This window comes from Vanacampus margaritifer, chromosome 14 (assembly GCF_051991255.1).
Source record: "Vanacampus margaritifer isolate UIUO_Vmar chromosome 14, RoL_Vmar_1.0, whole genome shotgun sequence".
Lineage (NCBI taxonomy): Eukaryota > Metazoa > Chordata > Actinopteri > Syngnathiformes > Syngnathidae > Vanacampus > Vanacampus margaritifer.
This window is the reverse complement of record NC_135445.1, coordinates 12,820,713-12,835,950: the sequence shown is the minus strand read 5'-3', so window position 1 is coordinate 12,835,950 and position 15,238 is coordinate 12,820,713. Positions and strand designations below refer to the sequence as shown.

The following is a 15,238-nucleotide window of genomic DNA, read 5'->3' as shown; positions in this document are numbered from 1 at the left end:
ATTTTCATAAGGCATGTTTTGGCCCTTCTAATTTTAAAATCAATGCTAATGGTCAGATGAAGGGGAATACAATATGCTTGTGAACTGAGTCAATATGTGGAGGAGTGCGTGCGTGCATTAGCAAGTAAGTGTTATTAGAGATTGTAGGTTGTTTACGTGCATTATTGTTATGTACAAAAGCACAAAATGTTGCTTTTTTTTAAAGAGTGAGCTCATTTTTTGACAATAGTGTGACTGTGACCTTTTTTTAAATACCCCCACAATATCGTGATAATATCGTATCGTGACGTTTGGATATCATTCTAGCCCTAATTTATATACTCATTATAATAAGTAAGTAAGGAGAAATTCGATGCACACTCTGCTGAATATTTGTGTTTCGCACCACACATAAACAAATCCCACACATGCAGGCATTCGAGGATAGAATACATCTTCGATAGGAACAAAATGATTTGCTGAGGTTTAATTGTGATCATTTCCATCCTGAAACACAAAAGGTGCATTGTGTGCTGCATTATAGCATGTGCTTAGTCACCAGTCCACTTCCCGCAGCCCCTTTCTTCACAGACGCTTATATATAGAATCTTGAGCCAATTACTGAAGTGACGTAAGAGTGCAGCTACAGCTCTGTTTGTCTGTTGACCACAATAGCACTGAAGATTGGCATGCTTGCAGGTTCTCCTGAATATTGTGGAAATATCAGAAAAGTTTTATCTTTATTTTATGATTATCCATTGTTATTACTTCACCGTCCCCCATTAATTCATTTCTTCTTATGTTCAATGTTGTGGTGTCCTGAAGCCTGTCCCAGCTGATTTTGGACGAGAGGCTGGGTACACCCTGGATTGGCCGCCAACTAATCACAGGGCAGACGGAACAAGTACTCTCACTCACATTCACAACTATGGACATTTTAGAGTCTTAGTTAAACCTAAGAAGTATGACCGATTTTGGAGTGAAAACAGTTGCAAGGTATTATGATTCATATTTCCAGTATCAAATCAGCACACAAACAAGAGTTTATTCTTAGAAAGTGACTGAAGCAAAATAGATGATTTTGTAGTTCAGCCTTGTGGCCACTAGATGTCCACCTCTGATTTCTGATATGTGTCTTGACTGTCTTTTTGGTTCATTCCCATTTAATTGTATGGACTTTATGTCGTTGCAGGTTTAATATGGCATCTATTTGGGTAAAACAATATGTGTATAATGGTTATTTAATGAATTGTATTGCCATTTCCAGTTCACACTTTTACTCTTTGCTCATCATCAGAGGACAATATTGGTTTGAAGGATTTGTTTGAGCATTACGTTTCCTCTCTATTGGAGAAGTGAACCTCATTATTGTTTACAGTCTGAGTTGCATCCTCATTATCCTCAGGTGTGGGGTGTGTTAAAAAATATTTTTCCATCCTGATTTGCTCGAAAAACTGTCAGGTGCGACAATCGCAAACATTAAATCTCTTCAGTATTTATAATCAAAAATACTGTACTGTTTGAGTTTATTTGAACATGAAAAAGAATAAAAACAAAGCAAAAACAATAACAGTAATAAACATACAACAACAAAATAAAACAGCTACAAAACAAGCAAAATTCAACAAAGCGCACCTAACAACAATTTTTCATGTTCAAAGGGGAGAGGGAAGAAGTCACAAGACTTATTAAATCCCCTCCCTTCTCCATTTTTTCTTAGCTTACATTAATGGTAAATAAATAAATAAAAGTACAAAAATATATTGCTGAGGATAACAAAAGTAACTAATAATCAACCACTCTATAATTACAATATAAAATAAATACTCACGAGAACTCATCATTAAAGATCCACAGAAAATAGAATAAAGTACAATCATAGATCTAAAAAACCAACAATAACAAAAAACAAGACACGAACCAAAGTAAACATAAATATGTAGTCAACAAATCACTAACACTCCTAATCACTTTTGTTTGTAGTAAATACCAAGTTCAACTATGATAGTACCAAGTTTGACCTGTTAGAGGCAGTATATTACCAGAGGGCATACAGACTACCAGAAAAAAAAAGAAGAAGGGTAGCAACAAGAGGTCCACTTCCATACATTCATTTTTTTTTAATGATACAATTTTATAAACACAGAAAAAAAAATATAGAGCTATCAGTACAATTTTGGACCTAAAGAAGAAGGCTCTTTTCTGCACTGAGGCTTAACTTGTTATTTCAATATCATGTCTTCAAAATACAGATGCTCCCTTCCTTCCCTGGAGGGCCAACATCACAGATGACAGTCCCGTGAGCAAGGAATAATGTTCCCTCCCAAGAGCCATCACAAAGCCCCTTCAGGCTTTGGGTGGGGGTTGGGTATTGGGATCGGGGCTCAGTAGGAACATGGCCAATGTGTCCAACAGGCCCCCTGGGCTGAGGGCTCCCGCTGGACGGACGTGGACAGATCTGGCAGAGGCAGTCTCTCTGGATTTGAGGAGGCATCAAACGGTGACTGTTTCAAAAGTGATCTAAATTTAACATGACAGCGCACTGATTTGTTAGCTCATATTAGTTTTTCGCTGAAAGGTGACATGAAAAATTTAAAATGTTACTACTTCAGGTAACGAATTGTGTGACATATTATGATGTTAGACATATCAGTAGGGTAAGATGTTTTTGATTAGCTTTTATTTCTCCATTTTTCCAACAGACAAAAAATAATAAATACTTTTAACATTACATTTATGATAAATTGTCAGGACCACACTGGGAAAAAACAAAAATGACTTTACTATAATAAAGTTGTAAAATTATAACAAGAAAGTCGTGAGATAAAAATAACTTGTAATAGAAATATTACAAGAATTAAGTAGTAATCTTGAAAAAAGTAGTAATGCTACAAGGAAAACATTAAAAGTAAGAATTTTGCAAGAATAAAAGCTGTAATGTTATGAAAACATCAATTGAAATATAGTAAAAAAATAATTAAAGTCTAATTTCACATCATGTGCATTCAAGTAAATAAAGTATAAATAAAGTTGTGAGAATTAGAAGAATTAAGTTGTAACGTTGCATGGAAAAAAAGGTTGTAAAAATTACAGTCAGTAAAAAAATGTTCAGTCCAAATGTTATTTATGAAATGAAAGTCCTGATATGAGGAAAAAGTCATTTTGATAGAGAGAGAGAGAGAGAAAAAAAAACCAATACTGTTATAATGAAAAGCTGCAATGTCACATGGGATTTAGATTGTACCATTAGTAAATTAAAGAGAAAGTCAACCCCCAAATTTTCTTGGCAATAATATGTTGTATCCGCCCTCACTAGTCTAAACACGGCATTCTGATTAATATTGTGTTTGTAGAATAGTTAAGCAGCAAAATCGTTATTTTTGTATTATTTTTATTTTATTTTATTATCCATTTCACGGGGTGGCCATTTTGCAACTTCCTGTTGACTGAAAATGACATCACAGTTACTCAGGGCTCAAGTCACTAGTCTCGGCTCAGCTTCAGAAAATATGTAAACCAGTCATGTAGATCGGTCATGTGACATTTGTAAGCTGAGCCGTGATTGGTCGTTACCTGGGCCCTGATTAACTGTGATGTCATTTTCAGTCTACAGCAAGTGACAAAATGGCTGCCCTCTGAGATGACTCAAAATGGGTAGATTTTGGTACTTAATTCATATTCCACAAATGCAATTTAATTAGCATATCGCAACATATTATTGTGGATACATTTTTGACTTGACTTCCTCTTTAACTCATTTGCTCCCAAAAACGTATAAATACGTTCTATTTTATTTATTTTTTAAAATGTTTTAAGTGTCCCAAAGATGTATTTATACATTTTTATGTTTTTATTTTTATGCTAGAGCATACAGAAGGCTTTGGTGCAGCCTCTCAACTGCAAAAAAATGGGGGGGGAAACGGTTGAAGAAATGGTAGTTATTACACAAAAGGCCAGCAGGTGTTAGCAGAGCATAGGAAATGAACCAGGGCTATGTTGAAAAAAAAAACTAAATTACTCACAATTCTAAATAGATTTGTGAATAATGATGAAACTTACTATATATATATATTCTAATGCTAATTGCTACAAAATGGAAACAGAAATGTACTTTTTTTTCCTGATGAAAGAAGAGACTTTAATCTTTCTTTTGGTAGATTTCATGTTTTTATAGCAATAGAACACAATATTCTGTGGGCTTTGCAAAATCCAGTAACACATCCGGGAGCAAAGGCGATTGCTTCCCGTGAAAATGGCTCGTAGTGAATGAGTCAAAGTCCTGATGATTTGAGATTTTTTTTTTTGTAATGTTATGAGAAAATTGTACTGTTATAAAGGAAAAAAGTGATACAGTTAGTAGCAAAAAATGAAAATGTTAAAAGAAAGCCGCATTTATACGATAATACAAAAAAAAGAAAAACGAGTCATTTTAGGTTCATATTGGAATATTGTGTGAAAAAGTAATAATGTTATAAGAATTAAGTTGTAACGTTAGGAGAAAAAGTAATAAGAAAAATAAAGTTGTATTGATTCAACATGAAAGGTAACGAGAGGAAAAAATTGGAATGACGCAAAGTTGTCGTAAGAAGGGGGAAAAAAGTCATCACTTCATGTGAAAAGCATCGTAACGGTTCGAGGAAACGGAATGTAACGAGAACACGCGTATGATGAATGTCTAAATGTTTACATGAATGTAACGTATGAGACAACAGCAGCTGCTACCTTTCTCGAGAGATCTGTAATTGATGCCATACATAAATGAAATAAAGTAAATGTTCTAATGTTAATGTACGGCGTGTGAGCCCACTTCCTATACCAGACATCAACAAGTCACACTGGTCAAGTTCTACATGTCATAAAAACTTTTATTCTACCAGAAAATCTGCTACAAATTGCTTTTGGCATGCATAGATTTCACACAGTTATGATGACAAGTATGAGAATTGCCTTTAGATCTCGGCATGCACATTTATGAACAGTCTAAAACATCCTGCAGACCTCGTACTTAATGTCAAATTGTAGTTTTGTCAACGTTCTTTGGCTTTTGTGCATAAAGAAACAATACTGCTCCTTTATTGATATGTAGAAAACACTTCATTTAAATAACAGGTTATCGCGAATGGGGCCAGTTGACACATGAGGTTGATTGTCCAAAATTACACACATGGACAAAATTGCCCGTTCAAGAAGTATTTTCCATTTTTCTGGCGGAGCCACTGACCAACACAGATTCAACACAACCAGTGCCTGGTAGAGCAAAGCAACCCCAAGTTAACATTTTAGCCAAGATTGTTGCCTTGAAATGTTGAGTTCACTTTTTCTTTTTCTTTTTTAAACAGTGAAACCTTCTCATGCTTCACAGAAAGTGCAGTGTTGTTTTCTTAAGGATTGCTGGAACCCTCAGCAACATTGTGGCTTGTCAGTACCCATTTTTGAAGTTATTTTTGTGAGTTTTGCCAACAATTGTGTCCATGTGTGTATTTTGAGGTGTTAATATAAATGCATTCAGAAAACACAATTAACATTATACAGTATAGTTAGAAAATCTAATTAGAATTACAAAAAAAATAATCTCACATTGTGTGCTTTTGAGAATTGATATTAAAAAAAAAATCAGGATAATCATGCACAATGATATTCAGAATCAGTATGGAATGTTTAAAATGCCCCTCAGATCATACAGTGGATAGAAATAGTCTACACACCCGTTCAAGTGCCAAGATAAACCATTTCAATGTTTTACACCATTAGTGAGATCTTTTAGAAAGGGGATGTAAAAAGAAGTGAAATAATGTGGTTGCACAAGTGTGCACACCCTTTATAAATGCGAATGCGGCTGTGGTGAGAAAATTAACTCATGTTAACTCTTTTACTGGCAAATGTCATCCAAAAAAAACACCCCTACAGTGCCATCTGATTTTGAGCATTTTCGCTAATCTTTCAAGGCAAGCAAAATATTGTGTGCTATGACTACATAAACATGGTGGATACCATATGAAAGATTGGATTCCATTCTTCCATTAGAAAAAAAGTATGATTCTGCTTTAATCCGTTCTTTAGTAATCACCATTTGAAAATAGGTAATTTGAATCACATCAAGCGAAAATGGAAAAAAATAAGGAGAAAACAAGCTTTTTGTGAAAAGAGACATTTTCCACCATGTTTTTTTGTAATTTGATACCCGGGAGCCCATTGAAAAGAGATACAATGCTGCCATCTGCTGGCCATAGTTAGTGGGTGTTTTTGTATTTTCCCACTCCATTCACAAACCAGCGCAAGACGTTGCACTGCCCATTGAGAAAAAAAAACTTAGTTGACATTTATTGACGTTTTTGGCGGGAAAACACCAGCCACCATTTTAATTGCCTTTGATAAACCCCAAATAGAATTCAGCTGCTCCAGTAGGCTTTTCATTAAAAAATTTTTTTTTGCTGTACTATTTTTTTTTTTTACTATCACCGACTCTTTATTACTGTTCATAATTCCCTCCCCCCCAATTATTATTATTTTTTTTTTGCAGAAAGCTGAAATTCGAACAGGGGTGTGTAGATATTTTCTATGCGCTGTTCTACTTTCTTTACGCATATCTGCATGAGGAGATCTTAATGCACACACAAAAAGACACAGATTTCACAATAAGAGGACAATTATTAAATCCAGAGAACTGTCCTTGCTACATTGCAACTCATCACAGAAAAAAAAAAAACTTGCCGTGAGGCGTGTTCAACGTAATGGGAAAATATTTACAGTCTGGAGGGGAAATGAGAAAATGCACAAAAAACACAACGGCATTTCTTTTGACAAGACCACACAGAGATGTCCATATTGCAAAATTGAGTCGGTGCTTTTGCCTTCAACCTTGATCTTCGCTTTATTATTCTCCACTGAGATCACCTCCTCTTCTCTACTTAATATCCCATAGTGCATTTCACCACTCCACTGATAGCGTGGACATATAACCTGTTTAAAAAAAAAAAAAAAAAAACCTGAGATAACCTCCATGGTTTTTACCAGCAACTGAGCGAGTTCATAAGCACTCGTCGGGTCTCAGTGGATGACATCATCTAAATCGCTACACGTTATAAACGGTATTGTCGGATAGATTGACTCAACTTGACTCACACATGAGCAGCAACCATACCAGAAGAAAATGTGCTTTATCCCGTATATAAAAAAAAAAGTTTACAGTCCAAACAAATACACCCAACAGTGTTGACTTGCTGTGCTCGTCAGCTCGTCGGGCTCCAGCGTTGCAGTTTCAGGGGCGACTTGATATGATTTCGAACTCTCCGAAAAGGCCAGCGGTTCACTCTCAAGTCATCGAGACATCATCCGCACAAATTCTGACAATTTAAGACACACAAGCACAAGCAGGTTAGATGGACATGAACGTCATAATATTTAGTATACAGTCGGCCCATGCATACTTGTGGTTCAAATATTCGAGAATGCTCCCAATTTTTCATTGAAAATGCACATTGAATGTTAATCCGTTTTTTTTGTTTTTTAAAAATAATTCTTTGGATTTGTAGAAAAAAAGAAAACACATTCTCAATGCATTCCAGTGTCCCTAACCACCCGCAACTAGCGGGGTTTGACTGTAGATCAATTTTATCCATTCATTTACAGAAAATAAGTGCAAAGTCTTAAAACTACAATTGAAAAGTCAGAATATTGCTAGAATAAAAAGATATTTCTATGAGGACAATTTTAATTTAAATTCCACCCTTTCCTATGATGACTTCATTGCTGCTATAAGTTATTTATTTATGATGACAGAATTAACATTACACTTAATATTTTTTTCCTATTGAAATTACTATTTCATTGTCATCACAAAATATTTGTCAAAATATTTTATTCTTTATTATTAGAGCCTTGCAAATATTAATGTAATCACATTAAACCATTTCTAAATGTCAACAATTCCTTATTTCAAATCTTGGCATCAGGATTTGACATAAAATGAACCTAAACTTACACCCTAAATAACTTAACTTGCAACCCAAAATGACAATGGATATCACATAGATATAATAAATAAATAAATAAATATCGTCATATGTTGGCTGTTCACTCAAGGCCATTCATGTCCAAAAGTTCTCCGTAACTGTAAACAACTACTGCATGTCAATACGTTTGCTATAGAAGCAACTTCTAACGAGACGTTGGCGTGTTCCTCTTGATCAGAGAATATCGACGCAAGCGGATCGCAGATGACCCATTTGTCCAGGCTATTCCTGTACTCCATGCTTTCTGTAACTGTAAACAAATTGTTTCCTCAAGGGAGGTGAAAACTGCCAACTCTGCAGTGCTGCTAATCAGAGTATCTTCTGCAAACTGCTCGAGCCAATCTTTCCTCTTCCAGGCATTGAATCAAATGACAAAAACAAACACCCGGTGTTTCCCAGTGTAAGTAATATACAAAATATTTGCCACAACAACAGGATTTCTTTTGCACATAAATTGTTTGCTTTCATTTTTGTATTAGTATGTGAGATATTTGTGATTAAAAGAGATAAGAACAACATACCAACTGCTAACTGACTGAAAAGATTTTGTGTCATCATCAATAGTGATTCAATATTTTACACATTTTCAAAATAGTATATTACGTTATATATTATGAAATTTCTGTGGAGAAATTGATACTTAAATGGGAAAATCAAAAGACTGGAGAAATTTATATGGAATGAGCAAAACATATCAAAGTTGGAATGGTTTGAATCGGTCAAAAATGTAAAAAGTAGAGGGGGGAAGAATACATTTTTCAAAAATTAATTTCTGTTTTTTATTTTGAAAATTTGAAATAGGAATCAAATGAAGAGTTGGTTTCAATCAGTAGGAAAAATGCAGAAATTTAGAGGAGGAAAAGCTAAAAATAGATATTTTTGTCTAATATTTTGATAAAAATGCATTAGACATTAGCTGAACAAAAAAGGTAGGAAAAAGAACAAAAATGTTCATCTTGAATGGGGGGGTTATTGCAGTAGGAAAAGATGAACAGTTTAAAGATGGAACCATTTGTATCAGTCAAAAAAATGTAGGAATTAGAGAGAAAAAAATTGTAATTTTTTAACTTTTATTTTGATTTTGAATTACGGCAGGTATTAGCTGAACAGGAAAAAGAACAAATATGTTAATCTTTGGCTTTTATTTAGAAATTGGGGGTGGGGGTCGGGGGGGTGGGGGGTTGCAGTAGGAAAAGATGAACAGTTTAAAGCTGGAACGGTTTGAATTGGTCAAAAAAATGTACAAAGTAGAAGAAAAATAATAATAATAATCTAAAAATGTTGGCTTTTATTTAGAATTTAAAAAAAAAATTGAAGTAGGGATAAGATGAACAGTTTAAATTTGGAACAGATTGAATTGATGAAAAAAAAATTCAAATTAGAGAGAATTTTTAAAAAATAATTTTCTTTCTTATTTTTATTTGATTTTTTTTTTGCCTTGGGCATAAACTGAAAACTGAAAGTTGAAAAAATGTTGAATCCCCCCCCCCCCCTTCAAACATCTTAATTTTTGGCTAAAATTGGAACGGCTTGAATCGGTCAAAAAAAAAGAGGAGAAATTAGAGGAGAATGAAAAATGGGGAAGTAGAAGCATGTCAAAAAATGTGTGAGGAATAAAATATAATATATAATAGTAAACGTGAAGGTGTAGAGTACTGCAACATTTAAATAAGTAAACAAGTACTGACTGTTGCCTCTGCTCAAGTCTTGCTTTTGGCAGTAAATGTCAAGATTTACACACAATGTACGCACCACATAAATCCTTATGTGCCTCAGATGAACTTCATCTTTACTGTAGCATTTACTCATCAAAAAACACAACACAGTGCTCCCTGAGGTTCTCATCCCTCAATGCAAATATGCTTCTTTCTCGCTCTCTCTGTATGTGTGTGTGTGGTGGGGGTGGGGGTAATCTTTGAGGTGACATAATCCCCATGGAGATAATCTGACAGACACATTGGCGCCGTTCATCCCCACAGACGGTGTGTGCTTTAAATGTGAGCTGAATAGGGAGGAGGCGAGCGTATGTGTTGCTATATATATGTATAGGTGCTTCTTAGCAAAATTCAAATATAGTGAAAAACGTCATTTATTTCAGTAATTCAATTCAAAAAAGGAAAACTGCATATGCCTTACACAAATCCCAAATTCACCATTAAAAAATTAAAATGGGACTGTTCCATTAACAAATAACATTTGATACCTTCAAAATCCACATGTCCATCTCCATTGAGGTCTATGTCTCGCAAAATGTCCTCCAGATCTCTGTGACCGACCTGGAAATGCAAAATGGCTGCCTTTACAATGATACCCATGTCAGGGTGTTATTCGTGTAACAACAGCTTTATTTCTTGTGGTTGGCTGCATTGTGGGAGCTGTTTCTAATATTCTGGCCACCTTTCTTGGCAATTGTGCAAACGTGCTTGAGCAGACTCGTACCTGTTGTCCTAAAAGCTTTTTCATTGCTTCTCTGAGTTCTGCCGTGCTGATCTGACCGTCACCGTTGGCGTCAAACTGAAAACGACAAGGTTAGGTCACTTCAGTTAAAAATGATTATTTTTTAAACAAATTACAACAAACAGAATGGAATGAATGGAATTTTTACATCCCACAATTCCATCCATAATTTCCTTTTGTAAATCGCTTATGCTAATTAGCTCCGTAGGGCTAGAGGTGGGGTACACCGTGGACCGGCCGCCAGCATATCAGGGCACATATAACGACTATTCACTTATTGAAGACTCTAAAAAGTTGGCAGCTAGGAAAGGCTCAGGACAAACGCTAAAGAAAACTGAGAGATGGATGATACAAGAACTGAAATGTCTTCACCTCTTTGAACGCATCACGCAGCTCCTTCACGCCGATCATGTCTGCAGTCTCAGCCAAAAGTTTGGGCCCCATCAGCTCAACAAAGTCCTCAAAGTCGACATGTCCACCCACTATTGGAAACAGAGAGAAAAAAAAGTTACCTTACGTGTCCAGTAGATCAGTTAATATTTTCACCCTGTTGTAAAAGTGGTAATTGGGCAGTTGCTATGTGATGATGTTTGTAGTTGATGTCCGGTTGCTATTTCAGTTATAATGATGAATGTTATCAATTGTTATGCAGTTGCTATGTCTCTTGTGATTATATTTGTACGGGCAATGCAGTTATGTTCATTATGATGATGATGTCATCAGTTGCTATGCAGCTTGTATGTCCCTTGTGATTATATTTTTGGTTGCCATGCAGTTGCTATGTCCTTTATGATGATGATGTTATCAGTTGCCATGCAATTGCTATATCCTTTATGATGACGATGTTATCAGTTGCTATGCAGTTGCTATTTCCCTGGTGGCGATGTTTTTGGTCACCATGCAGTTGCTATGTCCTTTATGGTGACAATGTTATCAGTTACTATGTAGTTGACAGCGTCCTGGTGGCAATATTTGCAGTTGCTATGCCTCTGATGATGATGATGATGTCAGATTCTATGCAGTTGCTATGTCCCCTGTGGTGATATTTGCAGTTGCTATTGTGGTTGCTATCTCCCTGATGATGATGTTGTCAGTTTCCATTAGTGTTGTTCCGATACCGATACTGGTATCGGCAGAGGCCCCGATACTGCATTAAAACTGTGGTATCGGTATCGGTGAGTACTAACAAGTAACATGCCGATACCATTAATTCTGACGCTAATATCGGACTTTGGATGCAGCATCTTGTGTCTTGCCCATACACGACATTCACTGATGTGTGACATGTTCACTGCATGCCGAGCTAAGATATCCTATTGGCCCTTGAATGCTCTGGCCGGACAGCTTTTTCGTGTTGAGAAAAAAAAAACGTTGGTATCGGTATGGTATCGGCATCGGCCGATACTGCAAAGCTGGGTACAACACTAGTTTCTATGCAGTTGCTATGTCTCTTGTAATGATATTTGTAGTTCAAATGCAGTTGCTATGTCCCTGATGATGTTAGTTTCTATGCAGTCACGATGTCCCCCTTGTAATAATATTTGTAAACCTATGCAGTTTCTATATCCCTTATGATGATGATGTCAGTTTCTATGCAGTTGCTATGTACTTAAGTTTGAAAACCACTGTATTAGAAAAATGGCTCTGAAATTGGGTCCTGAAAACCCCTGGGGGTAATTTTTTTCTAAAAGTGCCAGTGGATAGGCACACCCCAAAAAAATATTATAAAACCAATTACTCCTCTCCACAGTACCTTAATCTTAGACCAATTAAACCCTCCAATATACTTGAATCTAATATTGCTGCTTTCTTGTCACATGGAAAACAAAATAAAAATGATTCGATTCTTGAATACGTCGATTGAAATGTCAAAAACATATCATTTAGGGGTGCACATGGCAGTTATGTTTAACTTTACTTTGAGGGAATCCTCAAACTTTTCGAAGCCCTATCAGACATCTCACTTACGATTCATGTTGATCTGCTGGCTGAGTTCAATCAGTTCCATCTCCGTGGGCATGTATCCCATCGTCCTCATGCAGTTGCCCAAGTCCTTGCAGCCGATGAAGCCGTCCTTGTCCTTGTCGAACTCCTTGAACGCCTCACGCAGCTCTGGGAGCACATTGGAGTCGCGGAATTATTGCATGATTACACTTAAACTAGGGGCTATTTTATTTCGGTCGCTGTCGCATACCATCCATTTCTTCTGGTCGCAGCTCTCTGTCCTGGAAGGAATCACATGCAGATTAGAAGCCCACCATTGCTGTTAGTATACAATCTGTGTCAGATCACAGCACTTCTCACGAAACATGGAGATAAAGATAAATACTTTGCAAATGTGAACGTGTGATTCCTTTGAACCGAGAGGAAGGGATTATGTGAAATCACCTGCGACTCCTGGAAGAATTCAGAAAATAACTACTTACCGGTAGCTGAACTGTAAAATGAATTATTTAAACAATACTATTAGAAAAATTTACAATTTATGTCAATTGAAAAATACACATTATTGAAATCTTTATGAAAGAGGACTCATCGCAATTCAGCTAATTTACATAAAGAGCTGCAATGAATTCCGTTGGAAGTGGCACTTAATTGCTCAGTGAAGTTGGCAACGGGTATTTGCGTTTGGTGGTGTCCGTGCGTCACAACAAAGCAGTCTGGTGTATGAAGTGTTGTCTCCATGAGTGATTTTTTTTTTTGCATTACCATGCATTTGTAGTTACATTAGGATTCAAGCTTTCGGTTGAGCATTTATGTTAACTCTTATTATAGAACTTGACACTATGGAAGTGTATTCCATTCATTAGGGGGAAAAAATAATCCTGTTTTTCCTGACAAATCTTTTGGAGGACTTTTGTTTTTTTTGTGTGTGTTTTTTCTTTCTTTCTGTTTTTCTCATTTTTCTGTCATTTCTGTCAAATATTCAGAAAAAAACAGGGGGGGAAATAATTTTTTAAAAAACTGGAAAAAAACATTCTGAAAAACCGAGCATCAGCTTCTGTTGCCGTTTTTGGAGAAATTTCTTGTTATTTTTTTAACCTCTGAATTCCAAGTAACTCTTGTCAGAGTCGCTAATGACAGACACTTTCCCGCATACCTGTACCACACATACATACCTTCAACTATTATGACTTACTGGCTCAGTTAAGGTAAGGCATGTACCGCAATTAGTAACACACAGTATTGGCAATGTTTTATGCTTTGTTACCGTATACTATCATTCTAACGTAAAATAGGTTTATCATTTTATGGAGCGTGTAAGTTTACCAACATGTCAATCGATTGACATGATTTTAGTAAGCTAACAGTTAAGTTTCTACGGAAGTGTATTGCATGTGGGAAAGTGTTCGCTATTAGCGAATCTGCAGAAAGTCACTTGGAGTTCGAAGGTAAAAAAAAAAAAAAAAAAACTTTTAAGAATTTTTGGAATATATATATTTTTTTTATTTCAATTTTTTTAATTCCCCCCAGTTTTTCAGAAAAAGTATTTTCTTGTTTTTCAGAATATATATTTTTTATGACAGAAAAACATATTCAGTAAAACAAAAACAAAAAATATTCAGAAAAACTGAAAAAAAATTACACAAAAAAACAAAGCCCCCCCCCCCCCCCCAAAAAAAAAAAAACGATGACCCTCTGTGTGGCAGTACACGTGTACTCGTGACAAGTGTGGCGAGACAACCGCCGCATCCAAAAAGGAACATCCATCTCACTGCTCGTCAGCGCAGTCACGCTCGCCTCCCCTGACTGATATGATTTGTTTAAGAAGAAGAAAAAAAGTCTGATGTGTGATGCCACTGTCGCAAAGTGAAATAATCCCCATGCAAGCTGCATTTCTTCCCTTTGACACACATACGCAGCAACATCATAACATTGGACGACATTTGGCATAAAAAAAAAGAGACTATTTTCCAGTGTCATTGCTCTGTCAATATGGCCCTCAAGCTGTGGTAAATGCCACATTTTGTCTCGATTTAGAATCAGTTTGAGAATTTTTTTTTCACAAACATGCATTAAAAGGTCAATTTTTTTATTATTTTTTTACTAAATAGAGGAAATAACTAGTCATTTAGGTTTCCTGAACTGACTGTTATTTTCCCTGAGAGGCCCCAATGGGTGGAAATGAATATATTGAAAACTGTATACAATGTAAAATTAAAATGTAATTTTTAAAAACAATAAACAGATCTAAATGTAGTTGAGGGATTAAAATGATATGTAATGAAAACACATACTGGAAATGACAAGTAGTAGTAAGTAATAGTAAGACAAGTGTATGAATTTATTTTGTGTGATATTGGTAAAAAAAATCTGCAGCATAAAGAATGCAAGGCGTTACTAACAAAAAAAAAGGACAGAAAAAAGGATCTTTATAAGTCTACATTGTCTGTGAAACACACATTACAATGCATATTAACCTTTGCCATAACCACATGTCTTTTCTCAGTATTTTTGGAGCCGATAAAAGAGCAGGGCCAGGATTAAAAAAGAAAAAATATAATTAAAAAAAACATCAATCAGCATTAATTCATCCACTTGGAGCAGCTTGGATTCATTTTTTACATTTTATTTTGTGGCAAAAAAATAAATAAATGAAAATGTATGCACCCCCCACGAGTATAAACACAGCATTATGATCAGTATTGCTTTTGTGGAATGTGAATTAAGCAGCAACAAAATCCACCTATTGTCATCCATCTCAAGGGGCGGCCATTTTGTCACAGGCTGTCAACTAAAAAAAATGACATCACAGTTGCTCAGTGCTCAGGTAATGACCAATCACGACT

The 15,238-nt window shown here is 35.7% G+C and overlaps 1 protein-coding gene across 3 annotated transcripts in view; it reads right to left on the bottom strand.

Moving 5' to 3' along the window:
- Positions 1–4,818: 4,818 nt before the first annotated feature.
- cabp1b (calcium binding protein 1b) overlaps positions 4,819–15,238 on the bottom strand; it is a 28,634-nt gene continuing 18,214 nt past the window's right edge. For all 3 annotated transcript variants that reach the window (XM_077585963.1, XM_077585965.1, XM_077585964.1), the window contains exons 3-8: positions 12,643–12,673; positions 12,417–12,560; positions 10,821–10,930; positions 10,431–10,505; positions 10,195–10,267; positions 4,819–7,322 (exon numbers count right to left, since the gene is read on the bottom strand). In XM_077585963.1, the coding sequence (XP_077442089.1) occupies positions 7,297–7,322; positions 10,195–10,267; positions 10,431–10,505; positions 10,821–10,930; positions 12,417–12,560; positions 12,643–12,673 (459 nt within the window). In that variant the 3' untranslated portion in view covers positions 4,819–7,296. The remainder of the gene's footprint in view (positions 7,323–10,194; positions 10,268–10,430; positions 10,506–10,820; positions 10,931–12,416; positions 12,561–12,642; positions 12,674–15,238) is intronic.